At 36.2% G+C, this 20,397-nt stretch overlaps 1 protein-coding gene and 1 pseudogene across 1 annotated transcript in view; both read right to left on the reverse strand.

Moving 5' to 3' along the window:
* Window positions 1–1,717: 1,717 nt before the first annotated feature.
* LOC136120790 (peroxiredoxin-4 pseudogene) lies at window positions 1,718–2,543 on the reverse strand (annotated as a pseudogene).
* An 8,363-nt stretch (window positions 2,544–10,906) lies between these two features.
* Window positions 10,907–20,397, reverse strand: part of EMB (embigin) — a 40,854-nt gene continuing 31,363 nt past the window's right edge. Inside the window, exons 5-9 of the mRNA XM_065875166.1 lie at window positions 17,963–18,090; window positions 15,102–15,381; window positions 14,292–14,325; window positions 11,898–11,952; window positions 10,907–11,319 (exon numbers count right to left, since the gene is read on the reverse strand). Of these exons, the coding sequence (XP_065731238.1) occupies window positions 11,302–11,319; window positions 11,898–11,952; window positions 14,292–14,325; window positions 15,102–15,381; window positions 17,963–18,090 (515 nt within the window). The 3' untranslated portion in view covers window positions 10,907–11,301. The remainder of the gene's footprint in view (window positions 11,320–11,897; window positions 11,953–14,291; window positions 14,326–15,101; window positions 15,382–17,962; window positions 18,091–20,397) is intronic.

Raw genomic sequence — 20,397 nt, forward strand, 5'->3', positions numbered from 1 at the left:
CTGTATCCCATAAATTTGATGTTGTATCTTCATTTTCTTTCTGTTCAGTGTATTTTTTAAATTTCCCTTGAGATTTCCTCTTTGACTCATAGGTTATTTACAAGTGTATTGTTTAACTTTCAAGTTTAGAGATTTCCTGTTTGCTTTCTGTTACTGATTTCTACTTTGATTCCATTTGGATGAAAAAATACTCTGATATTAGTTTTTGGGTTTTTTTTTAATTTGTTGATGTTTGGGTTATGATCCAAGATATGATCTATCTTGGTATGTGTTCCATGGGCACATGTTCTGCTGTTTTGTGTTAGTGTTCCATATATGTAAATTAGATACTATTTGTTGATGGTGTTGTAATAGGGAAGAACAAATCCGACTCCATATTGGATCTGTTCCTTTTACTTTAACCTTGTGCTTTGTTGCCTGTGGTTAGTCATGCTGGCTCTGCAGCTTTTGTAAAAGAACGTTGCCTAAAAAAAAAAAAAAAAAAGAATGTTGCCTATAGCCTGAAATATATAGGAGCCCTATTCTCAGGGCTCTGACCTGTAAGAGTCCATTCACATAGAGATAAAATGTTGCAGAACAGAGTATAGCATGTGTTGGAGCTTTACAGGAACATCTTGACCTGACCTTCGTGGACAGCTTCAAGAACAAAGGGTTTCAACACCAAGAAGTTTGTAGCAACTAACCACTCTCCCCCCCACCCCCACCTTGCCTTTAAAAGTGCTTTGCTGCAGCCATTCAAGGAGTTCAGGGCTTTTTGGACACAAGCCACCTGTCTCCTTGTATGGCTCTGTAATAAACATTTCTCTGCTCCAAACTCTGATGTTTCATGTTTCAGTTTGTTTGTCCTCACTGTGTGTGGGGCACAAGAACTTGTATTTGGTAACAGTGTTGTTATTTTACATGCTTGCCATTTTTTCTGTCTAGTTGTTCTATCAGTTGAGAGAAGGATATTGCAGTCTCCAACTGTAATTGTGGGTTTGTCTATTTCTTCTTTCAGTTCTATTAGTTTTGCTTCACATATTTTGCAACTCTGCTGTTTGGTCTACATTTGCTTGGTGGGTTGATTCTTTTACCATTATGAATTGTCCTTTTCTGTTAATGGTAATTATCTTTGCTCTGACAACCACTTCATTGGATAGTAATAGTCTCCACTCCTGTTTCCTTTTGATTAAAGTTTACATGGCATATATTTCCATCCTTTTACTTTACTGTTTTATCATTGCTTTCTTTTTCTTGCATTCCTGTGGGTTACTAGAACATTTTTTTACATTCCATTTTGATTTATCTATAATAGCTTTGTATATCTTTGTTAGTGGTTTCTCTAGGTATCAAAATGCATAACTTATTACAATTTACTGATGTAGACATTTTACCAGTTTGAGTGTAGAAACTTTATATTCTTTTATGTCCCTTTACACTCCCGTTTATTATGTACACATATTAAATATTTCCTTTACATTTACATTATACTGACAACCAGATCAATGTTGTAATTTTTGCTTTAACGGTAAAAAATAATAGAGAAAATCAAGAGAAGAAAGTCTATTGTATTCACTGATATTTTTATTCTTTTCCATTGTTATTTCTCTCTTCATGATGTTCCAAAATTTCTTCTTTTATAATTGCTTTCTCTTCAGATAACTTTTTTTTTTTTTTGGTAATAAAATACTGAACTTTATTGAGAAGTTTCAAGCATCAAGAACTGAAGAAGTATTTTTTAGTTCAGTTTATCAAAATACTTCAGTTTTCCAGCTGGATCTGGGATTACTGTTTCACCACCAGGTTTCCAACCACCAGGGCAGACTTCTCCATGTTTATCGGTGTACAGGAATGCTTGAACCAAACGCAGTAGATTTGGTTCACATCTACTCCCAGGAAGGTCATTCAGAGTAATCTGTTTTAGGATTCCTTTGTCATCAGTAATGAAGAGACCTCTAAGAGTATGGCCCGAGTCTTCCAGATATACGCTCTAGTCCTTTGAGATCTGATGGTTCAAATCTGAAAGAAGTGGAATCCTTACTGGCCCAAGTCCTCCTTGTCTTCGAGGGGTATTAATCCAGGCCAAATGGGTAAACTGTGAATCGACAGAGCATGCTACCACTTCAGTGTTTATGGATCTGAATTCCTCAGTTCTATTACCAAAGAATAACTGATTTCAGTTGGACACACAAAGTGAAATCAAGTGGGTAGAAGAAAAAAAACAGGTATTTCCCACAATAGTCAGTTAACTTCCAGCTGCTTAAATTCTCCATTTATCACAGCTGTTCCTTCCTAATAAGGTGCTGGCTTGGAAATCTTGGCTTTGCTGAGGTGCAGGGAGTGGTTGGCAACCGAAACCTGGGACGCCTACCCACCAGGTACACTTGTCTACACGCATAGAAGTGGCACTCCTCTTCATGGGTTGGGGAACTCTCCTCCACCTCCAAGCCCCACAGAGCTTTGCCCGGCAGCAGGAACAGCAGCAGCAGCAGCAGCAGCAGCAGTAGCTTTCGGCTCCAGCCAGGGGCCGAAGTGGTTGCCGGTAGCCGCTGCAGAGCCTCCATGACCACGCGAGGGCAGTTGCACTCGAGTGCCACTTCTCCTGCCACGAGGCAGCTACATCCGTGCACCCAATGCCCATGTGAGCCGAAGCAGGGCGTTGCAAGACCTGCCCCGCCTCCTCATTCCCCCATCCCCTGGGCTCCCCACCTGGCCCCATAGGTATGAGCCCCACCTGCTTACCCCCTGCAGAGAACTTTCTTTAGCCATTCTTTTAGGGTAGGTCTGATGGTGACAAAGTTTTTTTAGCTGTCCCTCATTGAGAATGTCTTGATTTCTACTTCATTATTGAAGGATCATTTCACCAGATATAGAACTTTGGATTTACAGTACTTTGAGCATTTGAAAAATGCTGTGACTCTACTTTCTGTGCTTCATGGTTTTTGATAAGAAACCCACTGTCATTCAGTTTGTTTTTGTCCCAGCAGGTAAGGTGTTTCTGTATTGCTGCTTTCAAGATTACTTATTTTTAGTTTTCACAACATGGATTACAGTGTGTCTTGGCATAGATTTCTTTGGGTTTATGGTGTGTTATTTGCACAGCTTCTTGAATCTGTAGGTTTATGTCACTTGCCAAATTTGGGGAAAGTTTCAGCCATTATTTATTTCTCGGAGTACATCTTCAGTGCTGCCATTTCCCTTCTCCTTCTGGGGCTCCAGTAATACAAATGTTTATCTTTTGTTGTTATCCTACAGGTCCCTAAGGCTCTGTCATATTTTTTAGTCTAGATGATCTATGTTGTAGATTGGGCAATTTCTATTGTTGTCTTAAGTATGACTGATTTATTCTTCTATCATCTCCATCCTGCTGTTGAGCTTATCTACTGAGTTTTTTTAAATTTTTCAGTTATTGTATTTTTCAGTTCTAAAATTTCTATTTGGGTCTTCCTTATACCTTCTATTTATTTTCTGATACTTTTTATTTATTTGCTTTTTTTTCATTTGTTCATAAATGCTCACTGAAGCATTTTGATGATGGCTATTTTAAAATCATCATCAGATAATTCTCTTTTCATCATGGTATTGGCATCTGTTGATTGTTTTTTCTTACTCAGCGAGACATTTTCATGATTTATGGTAAAACGAGTGAGGTTTTTTTTGAAACCTGGATACTTTAGGTATTGTGAGACACTTTGGTGGGAAAAGGGGTACTTCACCTGGTTACTGTCAGGTAGAGTTGGAAATCCGAGTTCTTTTGCCTCCATTGACATCCAGGGAAGGAGGGGTACCTTGTCCCTCTAGGATGGAAGTGGGAATTCAGCCTTCCACTGGGAGTGGGAGAGATGCCTTATTACCACCAGGTGGGTTAAAAGTCTCAGCTCCCCACTCAACTTTTGCTGCTGGTTGTGCATGGGGGAGCCACAATGGTGGTGTTTGGCTGGAGAAGAATAGTTATTTTCTAAATGTCTTTCTGCCTCGCTAGATTTTTCCTTTCCTGGTTCTTTGGCTAAAGAGAGGAGAGCTTTCTGTACCTGAACCCATTGGTTTTTCCAGGCTGTTGGCTTCTCTAGCACCTAGAATCAGGAATCTCATTGGTGTGTCATAACTTGTTTCCCAAAGTTCCTAGTTGATCTGCATTCTTGTCCTCACTTCTCAGAATATTTTACTGTAAATATTAAATATTTACTTATTTAATAAGGCATAGATTGTTAGCTATACTTGGATGGAGAAATAGAGGAAAATTTGTCAACTATGTCTTTCCAGACATGGATCTCCCCAATCATTTCTTCTTTTTTTAATCTAGTCACTGCCCAAATACAATTACTCACTCCTTTTAAATTGGCCTCATATGCTTTACAACACAAACACTTCTTTATTAGCCGTTCATCATTTTAATATATATATTTAATTATTTCAATTAAAGTAAGAGTCAAGTGTAATACATAGTGAAATATGCTATTATTCTCCCTAATGTGTTTTTCTTTTTACCTTGACTGACTGGCAGGACCATTAAAATGCTCTGTTTGGAATATTGATTCTCTTTTGTAGCAGTAGACATTTTCATAGAATACAGATTTTGAAATATTTTGTAACTGTTTTTGCTAAACTAATTGAAAATGACATTGCAATGTTGGAAAAAAAAATCACCCAGGACAACAAGCAAATATATTCTATACATTAATTTCATTTTAAATGTCCATTTTTGTCAAGGCAACAGTTGTCTTTTAAATTTTCTAAACATACCCTGATATGTTTTGAAAATTCCTTTCTAACTTCCTATCTGATGTGTCAAAATACAGAATCCCAGCTGTAGGCAGATTTTTTTGTTGGACTTGAGAAGCACGAATTGTTTTACAAAACTTGAATTTCCTGGGTGTATAATCAAAAATCAAAAAGTCAGTGTTTTCTATTATCTAGTGTCTTTAAATTCACATTTAAGTGATTATTAAAAATTTAAAATACCTTTTATAATACTTAAATTTTTAATTCAGAGTACATTTTATTGAATTTAAATACATATTAGGCATATCCTTTGAGTTAATGCAACAAAAACATTTTTAAACATTCTAATACAAACATTTTCTGTGCTGTTTACATAAATACAGAAAGACATTAATGAGAATTTAGACACACATGCTAAAAAAAAATTACAACTACTAGGAAATATGTCATAATAAACCCATGGTCCTTGATTTAAAAAAAAAAAAAAAGTAAAGTTTATGGTCAAATTTCTATCTTAAGAGACACAAAAGCAGTTCATGTCATCATATTTTGTGGTATTTTTAAACCATTACATAGCATGATAATTATATATGTAATAAGTCTAATATTTTCATTTGTTTATCAAACTTTAGAAAAATAAGAATTTGTGCTAATTATTTTCTGAGGTAAATTACAAATTAAATAGCAAAATCAATTTTTATAAGCAAAAGTTCTTAATAGATAACACACCAAAATAATATATAGATTTTAACCAATACCCTAAACAAGTTTCACTAGCATTCTCCCATTTGGGACATGAGAAATAATGAAATACAAATGTTACAGGTTAATCATGTGATTAAAAGTAATTTTGACAATGTTAGTCATGAGTGATGTTCACTGATTTCATAAGTAAATTTTATTATAAGGGCATAATCAGGCATTCCTGATTTATTGAGAATTATATAGATATTATCATTATGACACATTAATCATGAAGGTAAGCAAGTCCAAAGAATTGTCTAGTTCGTTTCACAGGCCATCAAAAACAGGACTTTCTTTCCCAGCTTCTCTTACAACTTGTGAATCACATTTTCAAATGCTGATACAGTTTAATCATACTACTTTTGAAAAGTAATAAATCTTTAAGCTTACTAAATTGTCTCATTATAGGCACATCTCTATAGTGAAACTCACCTGGCATTTGCTAAAGATAGGTCATTCCTTGGAGGTAAATTTCAAAGTGTTTATTACTCAAAATTGCAGATATTACTGCTGTGCCTAGGCTAGATCATCCATAAAATACTTAGCTCCTACCTACAGGCTAAAAATGTGACTTACAGTCTGTTTTCTGTTTGTCCTGGTAGAATTACAAATAGCACTTTATTTCATTCTCAGTGTTTGGATGATAAATTTTATCACACTAGTTATTGAGAAAACAATAAAGACTCTCAAACAGAAGTATATTGATTCCCCAGCACCACTGCAGGAACACAAGTATGCCACAGAATAGGTTCTGTAGGCCTTAAGAATAAAATTATGGAACTTATTATTTAACTGACCATCGAAAGGAGTGAAATTTTTTTTAAAGAAAGACAGTTAATAGATAATGGCCTCATTTTTCTAAGAAGCACCTAAGTAGCAGGCCAAAGCTGTTCAACGTAGTTAAACCTAGACTCTTGAGGAGGACTCCTTGGATTTCAATCCCAGATCCAAATACCTAATCTCTCAAGCTTCACTTTCCTCATCTATAAAAAAGTAGTTAATAGTTTCTGTAGCATAAGATGATGTGGAAATTAAATGAGATAACACATTTCAAAGTATTTAGCACAGTACCTGTCACATGCTAAGCACTCAACAAATGTGTTTATTACTATTTAATAATATGATATACCCTCAATAAAGAACTCAGCTGATAAACTGAGCATGTAACTGACCTTTCAGGTATACTGCAAATACGTTCCTAAATATCACATGAAAGAAATGCACATAGATAGTTCCAGTTTTCTTTCTATCTATGCTAGAGAAGATAAACCCGCAATTAATCAAAATCAAAGTAGACAGTACATAAATATGTATAATTTAAGATTCCAAAATAATTGAGTCATTCATTTATTTTTCAGTCATTCAATATATATAAATTCAGAGAAAGCTATAATAGGTCAGTGTGCCTTTTAATTAATACTGGAACACACACTTGAACTTGCTGCCACCTAAACATGCTAACGGGAAGCAAGTCCCTAATTCATTGCATAACTTGTTCAGTTAGAGAAGATTCATTTTCTATAAAGAAGTAGATATTCAGTAAATAATTTGCATAAATCTATTTAAATGCCTCAAAGATGAAAACCCAGGGAATAAGTGAGCAGAACTGACATTCTTTTTCTTTTGATGAATTTAATTAACGACAAACTTTCAGTGACCAAAACTAACCAACGAAAGCTTTCTAAAAAATATATTTAATACAAATTTTGAATTGGATTCTGAGGTACTCTTGAGGTACTCTGAGATATTCTTGAGGTATTGGCAGGGAGGAGGAAAGAGAAAATTAGTGGAGTGGACACTAATATCTACAGTACCATGCAAAGAACTACAATTACTAAAATTCTTTATGTATATAAAGTCAATACACTGTATTATTAAAATAAAGATTGGGCTTCCCTGGTGGTGCAGTGGTTGGGAGTCCGTCTGCCGATACAGGGGACACAGGTTCGTGCCCCGGTCCGGGAGAATCCTACATGACGTGGAGCGGCTGGGCCCGTGAGCCATGGCCGCTGGGGCTGCATGTCCGGAGCCTGTGCTCCGCGGTGGGGGAGGCCACAGCAGTGAGAGGCCCGCATACCGCAAAAAAAAAAAAATAATAAATAAAAATAAAATAAAGGAAAAAAATAAGGTTAACATTTGCACTGCCTATGAAAAATAAAGGACAATAGAAACTTCTTCTTTTAAGTTTTTTTGATGTGGACCATTTTTTAAGTCTTTATTGAATTTGTTACAATATTGCTTCTGTTTTATGTTTTGGTTTTTTGGCCGGGAGGCATATGGATCTTAGCTTCCTGACCAGGGATCAGGGATCAAACCCGCACCCCCTCCATTGGTAGGCGAAGTCTTAACCTCTGGACTGCCAGGGAAGTCCCAATAGGAATTTAGATAAGTTGAAAGCAACATACCCTGTATAATAGTTTAGGAATCAGAACTCCCTTTGCTCATTTGATTATTACACGTTATTAAAATCTGACAGGACGTTTTATTCTATTATTACTGTTTTTCAAAGAAGTAGAAGCAAACAATGAAGTTTTAAAGGCTTGTTTATCTCTGTTATTTTGTTTCAATTCTGAAGTCATAATTTAGACTTTTCTAAAAATAAGTATAACTTTATGAAATTTGATGTTTACCTGTACATTTATCCAATGCACCACACACTTCATGGCATCTCCAATGTACCCTCTCTGTGGTAGGTATGGGATACAGAAATAAAAGCAGAATCCAGGAAGGAGACATATAAGTGCATATTTATAATACAGGGTAATAAGCACAAAGAAACATGGAGTTATTTGAGCCCATAAGATGGCACATACTCAGCTGGGTATGAGGGATCTGCCAGGAAGTAACATCAGATTAAAGTCTTGAAAGCTGAACTTGAGTTCATCAAAAGGGAGGAGCACAGGGGGCAGCATTCTGGACAGACTCTCTATGTCAAGGCTAAATCAAGACAGTGGGAAAGGATTCACAATTTGGAAAACTGCAATACTAAGATATGGCAAAGGTGAGCCTGTAGAGCTTTGTCATGGAAGCTGCCACATTAAGCTACATAGTGAGATTTGTGTTTCAGAAATATGGCCCAGCAGCAATGCAAAAAATGATTAACCGAAGATGAGACTGAGGTAGGAAAATCAAGACCTTAGCTGTTGCAGCTGGCGAGCATAGGGTAGGGGAAGCAGTGGGTGGATTAATGAGCTATTAAAAAGGCCAAAGGAATAGAGACTCATGACTAATAAACATTAGTTAACAGAGAAGAAAATAGCACAGTGAGCTCTAGGTTTTGGCCTGGGTAACTAGATGCTGAGAAAAAAGGGAAAGACTGCAAAGAGAAGATTTACATTAGAGCATAAACTGAATATGAAAATATCTGGGAATTTTAAGACATCATTAAATCTACTTATTATGCTGCAAAACTCTGTTAGCTAGAAAGATTGATAGAATTTCCCAAGGTGTCTAATATATAAACGTGGAGTAGTTTTCCTACTTCAGCTTTTCTGCTTGCTTAGTATTTTCAGTTGGTCATTTCAATTTACAATTGGTCATTTTTGGTTAATCCATTCATCTCCGTGAGGTTAGTTAATGGAAGCATTCCATTTTTAACCTAACAGTGGTGGAATAATTTTCTGGAAGTTCTCCAGAGAGACTCTGAAAAGCCAAAGTTCAACTTTAATTTTCTGAGTACCTTTTCTGCTTAAAGTTACTGAAGTGAATTGTCTTTGCTAAGAAAAATAGCAAGCATTAACACTTAAAAATTCAATTTACTACATAAATATTTCAGATTATTTTACATTGGGGTAGCAATTTTTCTTGCTTGAGAACCATTTTGTGATGGCACAAGAGAAGAATGTGTACTGCATATGAGCTACAATTGGGGATTTGTATATGTCCAGTCACAAATACATTGTTTTGAATTGGACTTAGTCAAATAGCAGGTCTGAATAATTTTTCACTGAATTCAAATTGTTTAGATTAATAAGTGAACTGCTTGGTTGTCTGCCATCATATAGATACCACCCAAGATCATTTTATCAAATTAATAATTAATTAAACCAAAACAAATGCCTGGCTTATTGCTTTAAAACAAGAATAAGATGAAACTTGCCATTACTTAAATGATGTAGTCTATTCAACAAAACTTGTGTCAACAGTTAACATGCTTTACACAAAACACTGCTGCAACAAAATGAGTAGCTTCCAAGTGACACTTTATGTGTATTATTTATACTAGTAATATTTTCATCATTAGTTAAGATGCCATATAAAGTATAATTTTTCACTACCTGAATTTTATTATAATTTTCTCAGCCAGAACATCATATAAATGTCTAAAAAGTATTTTTTTCAAATAATTGAACACCTCTTTTTCAAGCTTTAATCCCCTAGTCACCAAGATCATGGGTTCTTTGCCCCCATCCCAAATCCTTCCCTCTTTGCCTGTGATTGTTCGGAACCCTGCTGCACTGTGAGCAGGGGGACATCAGAACCAAGGGCCCCCCAGCAGGTTTCACATCACTGTCTTCAACCTAACCTAGTATCCTGCCATATGATGTTAATGTTACATTCAAAACCATTAACAACTTTTCATGTCTATTCAGATTTCATTGGACTTATAGTGATTTTTATAAAATAGTTCAGTTATATATGCAATAGAAACAAAGTATTCTATTTTAAAGAAAAGTCTAAGTTACTGGCAGCAACGTAGAACTGCTTTAGTACTTCTTGATTTCAGACAAAGGCATTAGTATTATAAACCAGTAGTAATTCATTTTTAGATATTTAGCCAGCCATGGATACCAGGAAATCATGAAGCACGGAAGCATGTCAGTAGCAGTGCTACATCCCGTCTGTGTGAACCTGTACCCTACAACATCAACACCAGCTGTCACTTAAGAAATCCAAAACCCATAGCTTTAAAAAAATGTTCTCCAGGGGGCTTCCCTGGTGGCGCAGTGGTTGAGGGTCCGCCTGCTGATGCAGGGGACACGGGTTCGTGCCCCGGTCCAGGAGGATCCCACATGCCGCGGAGCGGCTGGGCCTGTGAGCCACGGCCACTGAGCCTGTGCGTCCGGAGCCTGTGCTCCGCAACGGGAGAGGCCACGGCGGTGAGAGGCCCACGTACCACAAAGAAAAAAAATAAAAAAACGTTCTCCAGAAAGACTAAATATCACTTTAGCCTGGTGTGGGAAAACAGTGGCGATGAGTGGAATGAGATTAGGAAACCTGCTTTCGTGGTGATGGAGATTTGGGGCAAGTGTATGGTTTTATTTCCTTGCCTTAAACCAATATTTTTGTAGGAAAAGTACGTTTTTCTTATGGACATTGTACAGTAACCATTATTAACAAAGGTAGAAAGTGCTAATTTCCCCTTGAGGACAATGTTTTTCAATATGACTGAAGGATGAACTTTACATGAAAATTATTACAAATACTTCTACACCTAGTAAACATGATTGGGAAAAAAAGCTTTTTAAGACAAATGGCAAAGGGTTTGTCTTTAATGAATTCTTTGGTTATAAACAGGTCTTGAGTGACATTCGCTCTGTGTAGTATTTGGTTTTGCTGGTGTCTGTTCTGTGGGTCACTTGAGGACTAGAATGAAATTAATTGTCCTGGGTTACAGCTCATAGAACATACTTAATACAATTTACCTTGCTTTAATGTAAAATAATAATAGAATGAAAATATATCTTTAGATCTGAAATAGCATATATTATTTACAAAGCTACTGCTGAGCATCTTGCATAAACTTTTCATCCTTTTAAAAATAAAAATTCACGTGTTCTTAACAGGAAGCAGAAACAAAACTGAAATCCAAACTCTTTGACATCTTCCTGTGACTCTTGACATGATGTTTCTCATTCACTGGCCCACAGATTCCTGAGTTACATAAAGCATAATGAAACATAATTAGCATAACCTGGTTATTCTATAATAACTTATTATCACTTTAGCAAAGCAAAAATGTCTGGAAGAGGTGATGCAAACTACTGCCAAAACCAACAGTTCCTATTCTAAATACTCAAGGAAAAAAATGTTTATGAACTGTGAAAATTTTGATTCTAATCAGTGAAGAAAATAAGCTAATATTGATTCATTCATAGCACCAAGTATATGGGAATATGTGACAATAAAATAGGAGAATCCAGAAAAACAGAGAGGGAAAAAAAATAAGACTACATAAAAAATTGTAAAAGAAACTAGCCTGTGGTGACAAAGGAAACAATATATATCTGCAGTGTAATAGATTCACTTTTAGATTAGTTGTTACATGTTCTCTGGTGGAAAAAAGATGCTTATTTTTGTGTAACTATGTATATTCTCCTATAATATTGTTTAAAAAAGCATATCCAAGCACATAGTGAATGACTAGGTCTTTTTAAAACTAAAAAATGTAGATGGATTAATGGCCTATGCATATTGAATTTTATTTGGAATACCATTTTGAAGCAACTTACATTTTTTCTGTGCCTGGGGGCATTATTTTCTATACCATTGCTATCATCTGATTTCCTGTAGAGAAAACAAGAAAGAAAATTACTAGATGTTTACATTGCATAAAACTAAGGTCAGTACACCACTTATATCATGGCCATCAGGTTAAAATTTAAAAGGTCAATACAGACAGAATTTATTCTTCCTAAAAATGTTTTACTCATAGTGTTGATTTTATTTGTATGCCATTGCTTGGAGAGGAACTGTTGCCACAGATGACAGTGACAGAGGCCTGTTTCTTTTATGCAGAGGGAGAATTGCTTCTCCCCAAGCATGAGTGGAGGCTTGGGTATATAGCCTAACTTATATGTTGCTTTGACACATGCAAGATAATAGCCAATCAGGAGCTCAGCCAGTATGTGCAATACAGGTGCTGTAATTCAGCATGTTTATTACATTGAATTAGAGGTTAAACATGGTTCTTTATCTACCCAATGTGCATCAGAGTAAGACCACAATGTGGGCTCCAGATTCTTAAGGAAAACTAAACTAGGTTACAAGGGTATATAATAAATACCCTTCTAGATGTTATTGGCAGGCTTGAGCTCATTAAACTAGTACCACCAGATAATAAATTCAACAACCTAATCGGCTGTCTAAAAATTTGGCGGATGGGGCAGGTAGGTTAAATATTGTGTGAAATTGTGTGGGTTAAATATCTGGGTGGATCAGATAAACGCTGTTTGAAATGACTCGCTTGTTTTGATGTTATATGCTTATTTAGTAGTGTACTATTTTTAAAAGTCATTTTCACCAAGAAATTCTATGAATCGCTGGTATCTAAACACATATATAAGCATCAAATATAAAATGTATTGATAAACAATATTCTCTGTAAAGAAAAATTTATCTCCTAAACTAAAAATTCTAAAAACAGCATTGGTGAAAAGTTGCTCTAAATGAGTACAAGTGCCCTTGATACTTGATTTAAATCTAAAGATACTGAAATAACCTAAAGGTGAGAAATGTGACTGCAAGGGACTGGATAGAAACACTGGGGAGGCTGAGCTGGGAGAACAAAAGAATCCAGGCAAGGGAGTAGTTGTTTCAAATACCTGAATGACGGTCATGTTTTTTATATGACTCTGAGTATAAGAAAGGTAATCAATACATGGGAACCAGAAAGATAAAATGTTCAAATCAATACAAACAAGATGTCCAAGTTCTCCGGAAAGAGATTCAAATTCCTTCTAACCATGAGAGTCTCTGATTCTAAGACAACACTTTTTTCCTATCTGGGGTTATGGAACTCCTGACCCATAAAATAATTATTTTATGCCCTTAATTATTATTTTATGCTCTTAATTTAGAAGTTCATATCCTGTTGATTTAAGTTACCTGCCATGTGTGAACTGAGTAAAAAATAACTATTTGAATAATGTCTACGAATCTGCATGACAGCTGTCCGCCCCACTCCTGCTCTTTAACCGTGGCTATAGCACTCACACCTCAGAGCCCTTGTTGACTGAAAAAGATAAACTTCACGTGTCATTTTGGGTTGGTAATAGTTGCTCAGCCCTCCCATTTCCTAGGTTTCTTTCGGCTCCTTTAATCTGGTCTCATTTTCTTGGTCCCCAGCCCTTGGCAGTGTTACTTGGACTTTAAGCACCTCTCTCACTAGGCTCCACTGTCAGTTCTCTGGCTTGGTGGGCCCAGTAACTCCCATGTTCACCAAACCAAATGATATCCCTGGTAATTTTCTTCCTAGTTCTCCTCATGCTCCGCTTCAACTCCAAACAAAGGAGACTGTAACAGAAATATGCCACAATTTGTGTTCCTTCAAAACTAATGACACACAATTCTAGCCCAGTGATTTTCAACACTGAATTCTGAGAATCAGAATCAGTGATAGGCACTTTAAAGAAATACAGATGCCCAGGCACCCATTCCAGAGGTTCTGATCTAAGATATCCAGTTAGGTCTGAGTAACTGTAATTTTAAGGAGCATCCTAAGTGATCAAAAATATAGCCAGGGTTGAGAATCATTGCTTTACACAAATAATACTTCCTCATGGTTCTTGAGTGCCTCCTGTGCATCAAAGCCTATGCTAAGGATTTTTACACATAGAAAGTCATTTAATCCAGAAACCTTATGTGGTAAGTAATATCATTAAACCCATTTTGTTGAAGAGAAAACTGAAGCACAGAGAGGTGAAAGTAAGTGGTGGAGGGGGATTCTGTTGCATGCAGGTAAATGCCAAATGCCATTCTTCACCACAACATGGACATCTATAGAAAATAACACACACGTTATATACTCTTGTACTTTTTTCCTCTAACTGCAAACATTTTATTTAATTTCATATTTATTTGTATTTTACGCATGTGAAAATTAACCTATAAAAAATAATACTTACAGCTGTTCAATTTGTTCAAATTCCTTCCCATCATCTGTGTAACAAAAGAAGAATTTAACTCTTAAGATTGCTTTATTATTCTTACAAAGCATATATGCTCAATTCTACTCTCCCCTGAATTCAACATCCCCTGACTGCCTGTGCTGTTTTCCCGCTCTGGAATGAGAGAGATGGGCCCCATCAGACAGCTGCCCCTCCATCATGTCCACTCCTTCCCTGCTCTCCCGACTTGCAAAATTGCCTGCAGTTTTGATCAAGCATTCTGGTGCCTGGGATCATCAAAAATAGAACTGACTGATTTGTAATTATTTAAGTTATGAAAAATTTAGTACAAAATCAGGAAAAAATATAGAATATAAAATAAATTTTCTTAGGGGACTATTGGTTTCTCAGTCTGTTATCCATCAGGCACAGGCAGAAAGCTGGCAGGCAGTGTCTTTTATGAGAATTTCAGAATGTTTGATAAAACATTTTTAAAAATGAGTTATCTAAATGAAAGTATAATTGTCTTTGAGATCTTTTATATTAAGCTAATGCAGAATTTTCTAATATTCCAGTACCAGTGCACATATCACTTAATTGGTGTGCTGGTCCCAGTAACACCAAAGAAAAGGGAAAAAAGGTATATTTTAACATTAAAATTTTTAGGAAGTTGATACAGGAAGACCATCAATATAAGCTCATAGCTCACTGTCACCATTGTTATTAACATAAATACCACTACAAAAAACAAAAGTTAGATTTTTTTCTAAAGCTACCATAATGGATTAAGTCATAACATGAGAATTATCTAAAAAAAAGAAATCCTACCTGAGTGCTTCTTTTTCTTTTGGGTGTACATTTCAAAAAGCAGAATAATAGCCACTAAAAGAACCACCTCAACAGCTATTCCAAGAAATGCTTTGAGAGGCACCCAATAACTCAGCACGACAAGTTCAATGCGTTCTTCACTCTCGCCTAATTGGAATATTGCATGGCACCAGTAAGATCCCTGATCTTCCTCTGAAAGTTGCATTATCTTGAGCCTTGTTTCATTAGCATTTTTTCCATTGATCACATACTTATTGTTCATTGGAACACCAACAGGAACCTAATAGAAGGAGACATTAAAATCCATTCCTATCATATTGCATAAAAGATACATGTCCTGAATGATCTAGTTTTGAGTGAAAGCTACAAGATAGTACCAAGAAAACTGCTTACCAGAAGAAGGGCATTAGGGACTTCCCTGGTGGCGCAGTGGTTAAGAATCCGCCTGCCAATGCAGAGGACAGGGGTTCGAGCCTGGGCCAGGGCAACTAAGCCTGTATGCCTCAGTTACTGAGCCTGTGCTCTAGAGCCTGCTAGCCACACCTGCTGAGCCCGCGAGCCATGACTACTGAAGCCCGCGCACCTAGAGCCCGTGCTCCACAACAACAGAAGCCACCGCAATGAGAAGCCCGCGCACCGCAACGAAGAGTAGAACCCGCTTGCCGCAACTAGAGAAACCACGAGCGCAGCAACGAAGATCCAATGCAGCCAAAAAAAAAAATAAATTTATTAAAGAAGGGAGCACATTAAAGTATGTGAGAAGTTATACATACAGAGCTCAAGTCTTACCATAGTTTGATCTTTCAAAGGTAGCAAACAAAGGAAAAGTACACTTTTGCTTTAACTACTTAGCACTGAATGTTTGAAACTACAGTGTGCAAGTCATCGTGGGTAAATATTCTATGCAAATTAGAAATACAGAAATTTTCCTGCCATCTGGGTTTCATGTTACAATCCCTGACTAGTTCAGAATACTTCCTCCTTCACAATTGCAGGCATACATTCATTAAATCAACTATTAAATTAATGAAGCTATTATATCTGATCATTCCTGTAAAGGAAGTTCACTGGCTCATGGCATTGGGAGTTCCTCAAACTGGAACTGAAGATGAAATCTTCAGGCCTTTGAAACTGATGTAGAAGAAATGGTAGAAATCCCTCTAAGCCTGGTATACATGGTGGTCTGTGCACCTTCTGTCTTCTCTCATAGCTGAATTTCTCTCTCTTTCTGACATGTTGGCTTCTGAGATTCACTGGGTTTTCCTCAGCCTTTTAAGATCCATACTAAGCTATTTGGTGGCTAATTTATTTAATCCATTTAAATTAAATTTTATTCTCAGGCCATTTGATGCCTTCATTGCTCTATCACTCAACTGCACTGCTCAGTAAATGCTAATTTGCATACAAATATTCTTGGAGGTTACCTGATGAAGAACTGTCTGTGAGTTTATTATTTGCCCAAAAAATTATAGCAACCTGGCTTACTGTGCACAGCATTGCCTATGATGCTTGTTACAAATGTACTCTAACTCAGAGCTGATAAATCAAAGTACTGCATGTTTAATAGGTGCCCCAGGTGAGTCTGATGAAGATGATGGTTCGCCTACTTTTTGAAAAAACACTTGACCTAAAGTTTTGACTTGCACCCTCTTCCCTGCACTTTTCTCATATCCTAACATAACCCATGCTTAGGGCCAAATTGAGAGAAACTTAGTATAGCAAATGGAGAGAAGTACAGACTACATTCTAAAAGTTTAATATAATTAGACAAGCTTTTTCTGTCTAGTATCACATATGCATAAATAAATTAGGCTATGTAATTCAGAAACTATGTCTGTTACTTGTTTTTACATGCTCTTTAAAAATATTTCTATACACAAAATGATTGCCTTTCCTAATCATCAATAACAAGATAAGTACAAATATTAATTGTTTAAATCTACTCCTAAGTGATTTGGAGCTATCTCTTTGAAAACTCAAACCAATCACAGAATCGGTAACTCACCCTTTTAAGTCATTCCCTCTGTCATCAACAGTCTACAATAGCATCAATATTGTCTAAGAAGGAATTTAATATTTCACTAAGATCTACCCTGTCTCATACCGTTCCTTCTAGAATTGCCTTTACAAGACTTCAATTTCAATGCTCATTAGCACCAGGGCAATAAAAGGGTGTCCCCTAAAGGACAATGTCCTAAATTTCCCTGCTATTAGAGGCTATTGGGGAGGAAAAAAACCAGAAATGATTTCTTAAGTACTCATGTTTTTCTTAATATCAGCTCTTTGAAAAGCCATTAATTCTTTAATAGGAATTTAAAGTATTTGGCTTCCCTTAGGTCTCTGGAAGTCCAAAAGAGGTCAGTGACACTAAAAGAACCTAAAACCTGAGTTTAAGTTACCAAATTTTCATTCTTTTCTCAGATGCTGCCAGTGTATTGCATTCTATCACAAATGTTTCCAGAGACAGAAGCAGGAAAAGAAAACTCCCTTTCTTTTTTTCTAGTTACTCTCATGAAATGATAAGGAAAAAAAGAATCTTTTTTGTTGGGGTTATATCTAAACTTGTCAACTAAAAATGAACTGTAACTTCCTTTCATAGAATTTTAATAAATGGCTAAATCTAAAAAACAAAGTACCACTTAATGAAACATTAAGAGTATCTTCAGATGTATAATGTAATATGCTAAAAACGCCAAATGACAGCTCCATTCATCACTGTTCTTTCTTCATGAACACGTAGTAAGGAACAAGATAACAGAAGTATAAATAGTCCTAAGAACTGTGAGTATATTATAATCTTATTATTTATCAAATAAAAGTTTTTCTTTTGTTTTCTTCAAGTCAAAGAAATATGATCTTACCTGTACACTCCCATTACTACGGTACCAGGTCCAATTTAAAGGAAAACAGTCTTGACATTTACACATCAAGACAACTGAATCCCCTACATAAGTGATCAATGGTTTCTTTTTCTCATGAAGTTCAGGGACTAAGAAAAATGGAGAGAAACATATGTTACTGAAAGAGTCTGAATAGGGGGAATGTATTCAAGTTGAATAGACATATAGTTGTAGTAGGTAGGTGGTGCAATATAATTGTCAGTAATATAGAAACAGAAGGAAGGTCTTCTATTATTGAGCCAATAACAATTACAAGTATTGTAATAGACTGTTTGTTACATGCTTTGGATAAGAAAGAATCTTCATGTTTTCAAGACTGTTCTTTCTTCCCACCTACTAAGTTACGTTAGAGCAAATATTTTTTCAAAGTTTACCCTTAAATGGCACTCTAGTGAAGAGACAAAATTTTCAGGATTTAAAATTTTTATTTGACACAGATTTGTGAAAAGAGTTGGAGAAGATGGGAAGATGAGAAAGGAGCAAAGGAAATTTAAGAGAAAGAGAAAAGAATAGGAAAGAAAATGAGATTAAAAAACACTTTCGGGCTTCCCTGGTGGTGCAGTGTTTGAGAGTCCGCCTGCCGATGCAGGGGACACGGGTTTGTGCCCCGGTCCGGGAAGATCCTACATGCCGTGGAGTGGCTGGGCCCGTGAGCCATCGCCACTGAGTCTGCGTGTCCAGAGCCTGTGCTCCGCAATGGGAGAGGCCACAACAGTGAGAGGCAGGCCCGCATACCAAAAAAACAAACAAACAAAACAAAACCCACTTTCATGTGGTTTTGTAGGAAAAAAACAAAAACTAATATTCATTGTGATAAATTTCTTAAAGTTTGAAGCAGATGCCATTAGTAACAATAAAAATGAGCACTGAATTTAGAAAAATTAAGTTTTAAGGCTATGAATAACTTGGTAAAGAAAATTAAAGCATAAGAACATAAGCAAAGCAATAAAAAGCCAACTAGCAGCTTCCATGGTGAAATCAGTTCCTTCTGATTGACCTCAAAAGATATAAAATGTACACTTTTATGAAAGACAGACTTATCAACAAAGATGACTTTTGTTGATTTTTTTTTCTTTTACTAATTTTAGCAGGTTTTGTGTTTTGTTTTTCCTTTTTGTTTTTTTGGTTTGCCAGCAGAGAGACAATGTCTAAATTTTTAATACTGTGTTGACAAATTTTATAGATACTGTTTGCTATTCACTTGTTATCTTATTTTTAGATTTTATTTTGGGGAGGGTCAGGGTGGAAAATGGAAAGATTAATTTTAATTGCTAAAATTAGGTTTACAGATTAAATACATTTTCTAAACTCTCTTGGCTTTCTACTACCAGAATAATATTGGACATTTGCTGGATGTATGAACTGTAAAGATGAGGAAGGGGGAAATAATTGGTAATAAGTGGAAAAGAAATTCTGACTTCTATAACCACTTGTATAGGGGTAAACATAGGGTTGGATTTCTTCACAGGTTCTGTCTTTAGGTGATTAATGTTACAGTGATGAGTGTCGGAAGTCTTCAGTTTTCCTTATGGTTTAACGTGGGCCTAAATACAATTGCACATATCACCCCCTCCTTCATCAGCAGTGCTGACCAGCAGAGTGTTGAATGAGGCACTGCTATTAATAAAGAGATGCAAATAAGGAAGGTATATCACCACTGAAAGTGTAAATCATAAGATGACAGAGCAATCTATAAGTCAACGGTTCTCATACTTTTCATAACCAAGGAAATATGTTTTGATAAAACTGAATGATCTACAATTTTACATTACCCAAAGATGTGAACTGCCAATCAGAATTTATAATCACCCCACTAATAGTTTATGAGCACCTAGTAAGGTACCACTAGGGTACTTCTGAGGTAGGAGAGAAGTGAACACATGTGATTGGCATGACTGAAGTCATCCCAGCCAGAAGAAATTGGTGAGTTGACCTTGCCAGAGGATATTCTGAACACTCCTTTTGAATGGCTACTAGTGTCCCACACTCCTTATTGGTTACCATTAGGCTGAGGGACACTAAGGGAAATGTGGTTAATATGTATCCATTTCAAAGCTCAATGAGCGTTTGAAGTAGTCAGCACAATGAGACAATGATGTGACAAACATATAAGATTTGGGTCCAGGAAATATTAGAATTATAGCTTCAGTGTTACTAGTGTTGAGGACATAGGTTGGTCATACCCTTCTACAATGTTACTGTAAAGAATTAAGTACAAGAACACAATATATAAAGGGCTTGGTGTAGAGCAAACACCACAAAATTCGAACTTTTGTTGTCATCATGTACTGGTATTGCTTTTCTTAATTGAGTTTTCGTACAATTTGTAATGCCCACAGCCTTCCTACATTAGCCAGCTTAATGGCATGGATTATTGTCACGTGCAAGAATGATTT

The sequence above is a fragment of the Phocoena phocoena genome, chromosome 3, assembly GCF_963924675.1.
Source record: "Phocoena phocoena chromosome 3, mPhoPho1.1, whole genome shotgun sequence".
NCBI classification, from domain to species: Eukaryota; Metazoa; Chordata; class Mammalia; order Artiodactyla; family Phocoenidae; genus Phocoena; species Phocoena phocoena.